Source organism: Ursus maritimus, unplaced genomic scaffold (assembly GCF_017311325.1).
Source record: "Ursus maritimus isolate PB19 unplaced genomic scaffold, ASM1731132v1 scaffold_17, whole genome shotgun sequence".
Lineage (NCBI taxonomy): Eukaryota > Metazoa > Chordata > Mammalia > Carnivora > Ursidae > Ursus > Ursus maritimus.
In genome coordinates this window covers 56,315,358-56,324,876 of record NW_024424119.1, presented here as the reverse complement: position 1 = coordinate 56,324,876, position 9,519 = coordinate 56,315,358, and the positions used below count along the sequence as shown (strand labels likewise).

At 58.8% G+C, this 9,519-nt stretch overlaps 1 protein-coding gene across 1 annotated transcript in view; it reads right to left on the bottom strand.

Annotated features, from left to right (window-relative positions):
* The window catches only part of BARHL1 (BarH like homeobox 1), a 16,633-nt gene extending 10,876 nt beyond the window's left edge, over nucleotides 1–5,757 (bottom strand). Inside the window, exons 1-2 of the mRNA XM_040631414.1 lie at nucleotides 5,292–5,757; nucleotides 1,135–1,357 (exon numbers count right to left, since the gene is read on the bottom strand). Coding sequence (XP_040487348.1) covers nucleotides 1,135–1,357; nucleotides 5,292–5,757 — 689 coding nt within the window. The remainder of the gene's footprint in view (nucleotides 1–1,134; nucleotides 1,358–5,291) is intronic.
* Between the last annotated feature and the right edge of the window lie 3,762 nt (nucleotides 5,758–9,519).

The window sequence follows — 9,519 nt, the reverse complement described above, 5'->3', positions numbered from 1 at the left end:
CATTGAAGAGTATGAGTACCGGATGCACCCACGCTCTTTGCCACACCCGCTGCCCTCAGAACCCAGCTCCCAGGCCCGGGAGGAGCCCTGCCGCCTACGGGGACCCGAATTCCGAGACTACCAGCCAAGTGTCAGCCTGGGGTTGGAGGAGGCAAGGAAGTCGAGGCCATGTTCCGTTCGTTGCCTGAGCTTCAGCTGGGACCCCTGGGTGCACCTGGCCAGTGAGGCCGGGCCAGCCGGCCACGGTCCCACCGAGGCGGGCACAGCCACACTAACCGCGTTTCCCTCCCTGAATTATTCATCATCATCATAATTGTGTAATTACTGTAACGGGCCTTAATTATTGATGCCCCAAGCAGTAATCGGTATTTATTATTAATGGGGAGACGTGTTCTGAGGCTTGTTTATGGAAAGCACCATTCCAGCCTCTGCTGAGTGTGTGAGTGTGAGTGTGGGTGTGTGTGACTGTGTGAGCTCAGTGTGAGCGTGTGTGTGTGTGTGACTGTGGATGTGTGTGAGAGCGATTTCGTCCTGTGACAGTGTTGGGGAGGGAGATTAGGAAATGCCAGGTTCTAGACCAGTGCCCACCGCCCGTTTCCAAAGCACCCTGTCCTCGAGGAGCCGGAGTTGGGTCTCTTCCTTCCCGGGTGTCAGGACTGTAAAGGCTGAGGTGGCCAGAAGAGCCCCCGGAGAGCTCAGACAGCCCCCCCACACACACACACACATCAGGGCTGTCCCTTCGTTCCTCCCACCCCCCAAGACATTCTGCATACCGAGGCCACCACCCCTCCCCTGGCCTGGCATCCTGCCTGGAGAGCTCAGCGGCCCCAACAGGGGCTAGGGCTGGTCCCAGTGGGGATGGTAGGACCCTGGCTGGGGTGGGGGCAGGTCCCTATGTCTGTCCTCCTGTCCTGGAGGAGGCTGACTGGGCCCTGGAGACCGAGTCCAGTCCTGTCACTCTCTCACTGTGGACCTCGGGCAAGGCCTTCTGCCCCCGAGGCCTGAGTTTCCTTACTTTTACAGAATCGGGAAGGCTCAGGGGACCTCTCAGCGACGGCGGCGCACTGGTGGGGCAGGGAGGAAAGGAGGGGGGCCCTCTACGCCCCCCACCCCCACCCCGTAGCCAGGCCTCACCTCCGGTTCTGGTACCAGGTCTTGACCTGCGTGTCGGTGAGGTTGAGCGAAGCGGCGAGCTCCATGCGGTCCTGCACGCTCAGGTACTTCTGCCGCTCGAAGCTGCGCTCCAGCTGCGCCAGCTGATGGTCAGTGAAGGCCGTGCGCGCCTTGCGGGGCTTCTTCAGGCGCACTGGCGGGCTGTCCCGGGAGCTGGAGATCTCGCGGTCGCCCTCCTCCTTCACTGCGGAGACACAGCGGTGTGTCAGGGCCCGGCCTCAGCGCCTGCCTGCCGGCGCCCTCCCGCCCCGTTCGTGTGAACGCGGCTCCCGACGGCGGTGGCCCCGCCGCACTCAAGCGCGTGGGGCCGCGGCAAAGCGGCTCAAGGGCAGGACCTCCGAGTCCCCAAAGCGGGGCGTGAACCCTGACGGAGGAGGAGGAGGACTGACACTTCCGGGGACAAATGACCCAAAGCGAGAGAACCCGACCCGCTTGCTCTCCGCCGCGCTCCCTGGAGGGACAAACGGAGTAACCGTGCTGGGGCCAAGCGACCGGGTGGAGCCGCTGGAGGAGGGGAGGGGCCCGGGGGTTCCAGCGGGTGGGCTGCGTAAGTGCGCGCTTCGGAGGTGCAGGTCTGTGCTCCGCATCCGCGCCCCAATTTTCTGGCCGCGTGCGGACCCGGAAGGGAGGAAGCTGAGGGCCGGAATGTGGGGAGAAAAACCCGCGTGGAGAGACAAAAACCTGTTCGCCCCGCAGCGAATCATTGTCCTAAGAAACCAGTAATTGGCCGTGTGAGATGCGACGCCTTAGTGCTCGCCTCCGCGGTCCCTAAGCTACCTAAAGACCGCGGTGCGGAGGGCGGAGCGCCGGGCGCCGGAGCCGGGAGCGCGAAGCTCTGGGAAAAATACGCAACGCGTTTGTCCCTGCGATGCGCGCGTCGCCGTGGTCCGTGTTTCCTTGTCAGTACGACGCCTACTGTCGTGTGTTTGCGCCCCACGATCGGGACACCCCGGCAGGGGCCCCGCTCCTGAGGCCCAAGAATGAACCCGACAGGGCCGGTTTCTTTTTTCCCCCAGGCACCTTCGTTCGGGGTCGACCGCACCGAAAACGCACACTTGATAGCACAAGCTGGGTGATCGCCCTCCTTCTCTCCCTAAAGTGATGATACAACCCCAAAGCCCATGTCCCCAAAATTGGCTGCGCGAGCTGGGGCTTCCCCCTCTTTTTCTCTATTTTCCTTTATGGTGAGTTTCATTGTGCGTGACGTTTGCAGTGACAGGGTTCAGCTGAATGCAAGTTGATTTCTCTCTGTAGGAAACAATAATCCGGTTAATTGAGCCGCCAGGGAGCGAGACTTTTCAACCGGAAAGGCAGAGGTTCTCGGCCGGGAAGGCCCCGGCACCGGGTGCGCGGAGGCAGGCGAGCAGGGAGGGCGCTGGCTCCGCGAAAACTTCCCCGGATGCCTGCCGCCTGTCTCCATCAGGCGGGTGCGCCAGGCTGTCCTTGCCCTCCCTGAGCTGGGGTGAGGATGGGGTATGGCCACCTCAGGAGGCATGTTAGGGTGGGCGAAATTTGAGTTCAGTCTGTGCCCGAAGATAAAGTTGAAACGAGTGCGAGGAAACAATGATTCAAACCTCAAACTTGATATTGTGGGAACCTTACTTTTTGATGGAGCTGCCCGGACTGACTATAGAAACCCCCAGCTTCTTAGGGCTGAGGTGGGGGATTGAGTTTGCGGTGTCAGGAAGAACGGGTTGGATACTCGCGGGTTGGTTTCTCTAATCCCTCTTTGGCACAGGCTGGAGCCTTTGGATGGGCACCGGGTGCCTCTCAGCCTCAGCCTCCGGAACAGTCTCAGCCCAGTGGGGCCTCAGACTCTGGTCTGGAGGCCACATCTCAATGCCCCAGAGTGCCAGGCCCACCGACCCAGCCTGCTCCAACCAAAACGCTGGCTCGATTTCTCCACGGACGTTGGCTCTAGCAGGCAGGACCTAGCGGCAGACCGGCAGACCGCCTTACTTCAAAGCCTGGTTTCAGTTTCTCTCAGTGTCATGCTTGAGGAGCCTTTGATGCCAAAAACTTGGGATGGGGCTGACCTTCCCTCTGTGCCCTCCTTGGAAGAAATTATTCTTAGCATGGAAGGTGGATGGGGAGTTGAATTGTTCAGATGACCACCCCGGCTGGCTGGCTGGCTGGCTGGCTTGGTGTGTCTCTGTCTCAACAAGGCTTCCTAATTCGGGCCCTGAAAAACTCGCCTCCACGTTGGAGAAACGCTCCAGACACTGTCTCAGCGGTGGATGTTTCCTTCTCTCTTTCACCCCGAAGCTTTGTAAGTGCAAAGGCAGCAGCGCCTAGGGGTGGGGGTTGGGGGAGAACTTCACCCCCCTCTGCTCCAAACCTATTTAAGTGATATGTGGACAGCCGGCCCTCATCACCTCCCTGATCAGATATCATCAGGGACAGGAGAGGAAAATTGATATTCCAATTATCTTAAACGAAATCTCGCCTCAAAATCCCACCTACGGGCAAAGAAATAAAAGGAGACAAGAGGCAAACTATCTTTCACCTCCACCAGCACCAGCCGTCGGCAAACAGTGTTGGGAATTCTCGCCCCTTACTCTAACCATAAAGCTGGGGTGTTGTTGAGAATTATTAATAATAAACCACTATATTATAAATAAATATTTACGTTGCCTACCCGCCCCCCCAGCACCTGTCTTTCTCCAGGGCACGTTTTCTTTGCCTCTCTAAACGGGCCCCAGGGGGAGAGGCAAGGGTTGCTTGGCCACATGCCTCTGGACCTCCTTTCCTCCTTCCTGGCTTCTCTAGCCCAACCAGACCTTTTTCTAGGCACGGCTGGCCCAGTGTGGCTGCAGTTTGTGTGGGGAAGTGGAGGGCAGTGGGATGTAGTGAGGCCCCAAAGGGATTTCGGTTTGTGTTCAGGGCCTGTCCACAAATGAATTCTTGGCTGGGAGGAGAGTGTTAAAGTAAGCTTCCCTAAATTCTTGTGAAGACTTAGTACAAATAGGGTGGAGCAAGTCCAGGGCTCCCAAGACGATAAAGAGGTTGCCTTTATTATGGAAGTTTCCTCTCGTGAAAAGGGTTCTCGGAATTAATTGTAAGACTGAAAGAGCTCTGAGCAGCCTCTGCCAGCCCCTAGTTTTCTGCTGGATGGGGACCCAGGGCTTTACTCCCTTGACATTCCGAAACTCCTTCCCCTCCTGCCTCCTGACTTCTTCCTAGAAAGAATTTTGTGCCTCTGGCCTCACCAAAGAGCTAACGTGGCTGGGGTGAGAAAGAAAATTAGGGACTCTTTCCTTCTTTCCTTCCCCCTTTCCTCTTAATCTCAATCTCAGCTTCCTGGTCAAGACAGGATGTAAAAGGAACGACAACAACAAAAAGACTCACAGAGGTGGAAAGGCAAAGGAAGGGGCAGCAACTCCAATACTGGGGAAGCGGGGCTGGTCACTCTGGGTCCCACACACAACCTGAAGTTGGCTGCTCAGTGCACTTGAAATCAAATTCAATGAGAACTGTGGGCTGGGTGCAGGGTCCTCCCCTCTCGACCAGACCTCCAACCTGCTCCCAGTCAGCCGTCTGGCTGCTCTTTCTACTTTGAAGTGAGCCTTTCTTTTGCGTGATTCGCAGGGCCCAGATCACACTGGGCCCAATGGGAGGGAAAGCTCAGTTCTTCTTCCCGCCTGGAAGTTCAGATTAAAGGGGAAAATTCTGACTGTTCTTAAGGCTTCATCTGAAATATCCTGCTAGGTTTTCACTCTTAAAAAAGGGCGTTCAAGCAGAACCCTTTGGGTCTTCCATTGCTTCTGCCAGATTTTTTCCCAGAGAACCACTAGCCCAATAGGAACCTGCTCCTGCCCACCAGTGCTGCTGGAAAAGTGGTCCCAGGTGAAGTTTAGAAAGTTCGCTTTGTGCATTTTGGGGAATCTCTCCTGGGGCACACAGTGTCCCTCTTCCACTTTCTCTGCTGGGCTCTGCTGCTCAAAGGCATAGCCACAGGGCCAGCTGAAAGGTTCAGACAAGACCTAAAGGTTCAGTCTGGGCCCCAGGGGAACTCCCAAGTGAGCATGTACATGTCCCTGTGTGCTTTCAGAAATGGAGCAGTTCTTAGAAATGTAGCATGGCATGCCCCCCCCCCAAGTTTTCTCCTGTTTTCTTACCTTTATACTCAGAGTCCGACGAGGCGTTACTGCCACTTTTGTCCAGCTTGTCTCTAAAGTCCTCCCCAGCCTTGGCCACAAGACGGCCCCCAGGCTCAGGGGCGGCCGGCTGCCCGCTGCTAGAGTAGGGTGCACAGGCCGCTAGTGGTTTGCAGTCGGCAAGGATGTCCCTGATCAGAAAGGAGGAGGTCACGGTGCGCGACTGGGCTGGGGCTGAGAGCTGCCCAGGCTGCAGGTGGGAGTCCAAACCTGGGCCTGGTGCCCCGCCAGGCCTTGGGGTGCCCGTCTCCAGACAGTCCTTTCCTGGTGAGGCTGGTGAAGAGCAGTCGCTGCTGCTCTCCGAGCGCGGACTCAGCTCCAGGGGTGAGCGGCAGTCCCCAAGCAAGGGGTCCCCCTTGGGAAGGGCGGGGCTGCCCGCACGGTGGGAGAGAATGGAGTCGATCCCAAAGCCATTGGAGCCTTCCATAGCCAAGCTGCGACCTGTCCTCCCCAAAAGCTCCCCACCCACCCCCAACCCCAGCCGCCGCTGCCCCTGCCCCTAGCTGCGGGCTGGCATGGGGAAGGCGGGCAGGGAGCCTGCGGGCACCTTGGACGGAGTTCAGCCTTGGGGGAGCCGGGGAGCTCTGGGCCAACCTCCTCTGCGCATTAGATCCAAAAGGGCTCAGCGCGTCTTCTGCAGCATCGCGCCGAGCTGCCGAGCCGAGGGGGGGTGGTGGGAGTGTCAGGGAGGAATGGGAGGGAGGGTGCGCCAAGTTGGGGAGAGCAAAGGGGGAGATGGACGGCCTGAGCGCCCCTTTGGCACAGAAGAGATGCGAGGATGTTGGAATCTAAATAAAGAACGGCTTAAAAAAAAAAAATCCAAACAGCACGCTTCCTGCAGGCTAGCAGTGGCCGAAGACAGCGGGGTCAGAACCGGGGATAGCAGCGGGCCCGAGCCGCGCTACCAGCCGGCGGAACGGAGCGCACCTGGCGGCGTCAGCACCGCGGATAGCGGCGGCGGCGGCGGCCCGCGGCGCATGACGCTCCACCTGGCCAGGGAGGTCCTGTCGCCGCGCTCCCACCGCTCCGGGGGCCCGTCAGCACCGAGGACAGCGCCTCCGGCTCCGCGGTTGCAGCTCTCAGCGCGTCCTCCGCGCGCGCCTTCGCCTCCCCCCCTTCCTTTAAAAAATGAACTTGTGTCACTTTTACTTTGGGGCTGGGTTTTTTTTTTTTTGTTTCTTTTTTTTTTTCGTTGTGTTGTGTGTGTGTTTTTTTTAAAGGGGACTCGCCCACGTGTCCCCGGAGTGATGACGCTGATTGGCTCCGGCCGATTTTGGGGGTGATGTCACGGCTCCGCAAGCCGCTGCCCGATTCCCTTTCAGTTTGATTAAAAGAGACACTGAATTAATTACAGCACAGACCCAACTGTTTACCGGCGATTTCCACACGGTTTGCTTTCATTAGGCTGGTGATGAGGCTCCTAATGAGGGTGATTAGCCGAGGGGGGCACGGGCTAGCAGGGAGGGGTCCGGAGCCGGCTGCCACTGCTGGTGGGTCGGGCTGGGAGGTTTTTAAAGTTTTCCCTAACCTCTTCCACGGTTATTCAAATTATTCGTCCACGGGTCTGTCAGAGATCCTTTCTGCACCTCCCCCGCCCCCCAGCTCCACCGCGTTTTTCTTCCTCCAGCGAGAGAAAGGGACTCAACCCAGCAGCGAAGGAAGTGTGTGTGTCTATGAAGAAGCCCTGACCTGGTGTGGGGAAGAGATGTTAGTTTAAGCGACATTGTTTTGGGGCGTTTTCGTTGGGCTTTAGATGTTTCCCACGTAGGACATTTGCAGCCCACTCTCTCTGCCCTCTTTGGACCCTGCAGGCCTGGCAGGGCTTTGGGAAAGCCTGGTCGGCCCTGAAACGGGGCCGGAATGATGGCTTCACTGTGGGGCGAGGGTGGAGAATGTGGGAAGATCGTGTCTGGGACATTGAGGACCCGGGAAATCGGTGTGGCCCCAGGGAGGCAGCGCACCGGACAAAGACGGCGGGGACCCCTATCCAGCCGGCAGCCCCTCCTGTGGCGCATGTCCTGGGCACCGGGTGTCTTTGTACCTCCAAACAGGGACGCGAAAGAGCTTCCGTGTGCGAGTATAGACGTCTGCAAAGGGCTTGGCTTCTTACTCCGCGAGGAGCTGGAGCTCGCCCAGGGATGTATTTTCAAGGCAACGCTGGAAACATGGTCTTTTCATTGTGAATAACACGGCCCCTCACCCTCCTGACTCCCAGAACCACGGTGTTCTAGTTCCGCGCCTTTCAGGGGTTGGCCTCCAGTGTCAGGCCCAGAGCGGCAGACAGATCTGAAGCGTCCCAGGCCGGGATCCTCCTGGCACAGCCCCAGGGATTGCGTCCAGGGTCCGTGGTTAAGGGCGGAGAGAGCCCAGCGGGCGTGCCTGCAGGCGGGCCCCTTGGGCCCGAGGCGCCCTTTGCCAGCTCCACGCCAGGAGCCCAGGCCTTCCCAGGCGGGCCCGCATGCTGCTGTGCCCTTCCCCACGGGCCCCCAGGAAACTACCCGGGCCCCGCGTCAGGCTCAGCGTCCGAGACCACAGTGGAACCGTGAGGCCCCGCATCCCTCCAAACCCGAGATCCAGCCAGTGGAAGGCCCTCGAGGCCCGGCGAGCAGAAACTTTCTTCTTCCTCCAGCAAGGTTGGCTGTGGCTCACGCCTGGCTCCCTGCGCTCTCCCTCTGCGCCCGCCAGCAGATTGGAAGCGGTCTCGCCGCCGGCCGGGCTGGGAGCGAGGACGGGCGGCTCCCCGGGGACTGCGGGCCCCGCTCGGCTGCAAGCTGTCGGGGAGGCGGGAGGGCGGGCGCCGAGGGGCCGCGAGCAGACAGGCCCCCGCCCCGGCTCGGCCGTGGTTGCAGTGGGCGCCTCCCGCGGCGGGGCCGGCTCCGCCGGCGGGTCGTTAAATTTTCGTTGGGTGGATGGGGAGGGAAACATAAATCACAAGGGCGGCAGGCTGCGCTGGCCCTTCCCGGCCAGCCCCCAGCTTGGGCCTGGTTCCTCCTGCTCTGGGCGCCTCTGGAGGCTTTTTCTACTTTCTCCGCTCAGTTGCCCCACCGCTGCGCCTTCCGGCCTGGTGCTGCCTCCCTGGAGAACCCGATCTCCACCTGAGCACCCAAGGTCCCAACTCAGTCAACAAGATCCCCCATCCTGGGCCTCCCAGCAGTCATGGGGCCCCTGGGGCCAGGATCCATGGACACGGCCAGGTCATGGAAAGTCATTGTCCTGCTCTTGCCCACAGGTGGGTCTTGAGCAGCCCCTTTTCCGGATCCCGGACCTAGCGAAAGCGAAACCTCCACGAGCACTGAGCCCGGGGTGGGGGGTGGGGCGGATCAGAGCTGCAGCAGGGCGCATGGAGTGTGTGTGTAAGAGTGAACCTTTTACAGTTGAACAGCGTGAACCCCAACTTCCTGCCGCTCTGGCTGGCTTCTCAGCACTCAGCCCTCGTTAGACCCCAAGAATATTTAACAAGTTGTCGGTGTACTATCATTAGTATTAAATGATCCTGGTCTATTCTAATACAGAGCATCCTATGCAATTTATTTCATTTGGAAATTTCTCTGAGATTCAGCGTCTCATTAACTTCGTATTATTCCTGTTTGGGTGTTTCCAGCTTTGCCACCAGGCCTCCTCCTTTCTCTTTTCTCCATTGTCTGGGTGCTTCTTGTATACTCAGCCTGTCCACAGCCTGAGAGATTTGTGTGTGTGCTCACCTGGGCTCCTGTTTAGCCGGGAAGGCACCAGGAGGAATTGGCATTTGACTAAGCATCCGGGAGTTCCTGGGTGGGTGATCCATCTGACCCTTTGAGAAAGGAGTCTTGTCGGTCCTGGAAGGATATAAGGACTTCGAGGTCTAGCAAAGTTGGGTGTGGACTGTAGCAAGTGACTTAACCTCTGAGAGCTCCGTTTACATAGCAGGAGGCAGACCTCTCTCCCCACCCCAAGGAGGAAGTGGGCCTGGTGGAGGGGCTTGGGGGCCTCAAGGGAAGCAAAGTGAATGAGTGTCAGGCTCCCAGGAGCCAGACCAGGCTCCTGGGACTACTCAGTCTTAACCAAGGGCTGGAGTCCAGCGCCCAGGCTCCCTCTTCTGGACCCCAAACCTTCCTCCCCAGCCTCCCCCTTCCTCTTGGAACTTCTGGCTTCAAATTCCAGTCCATAGGCACCCCCAGCCCTTTGAGGTTGCTTTTTAAAAAAAAAAACC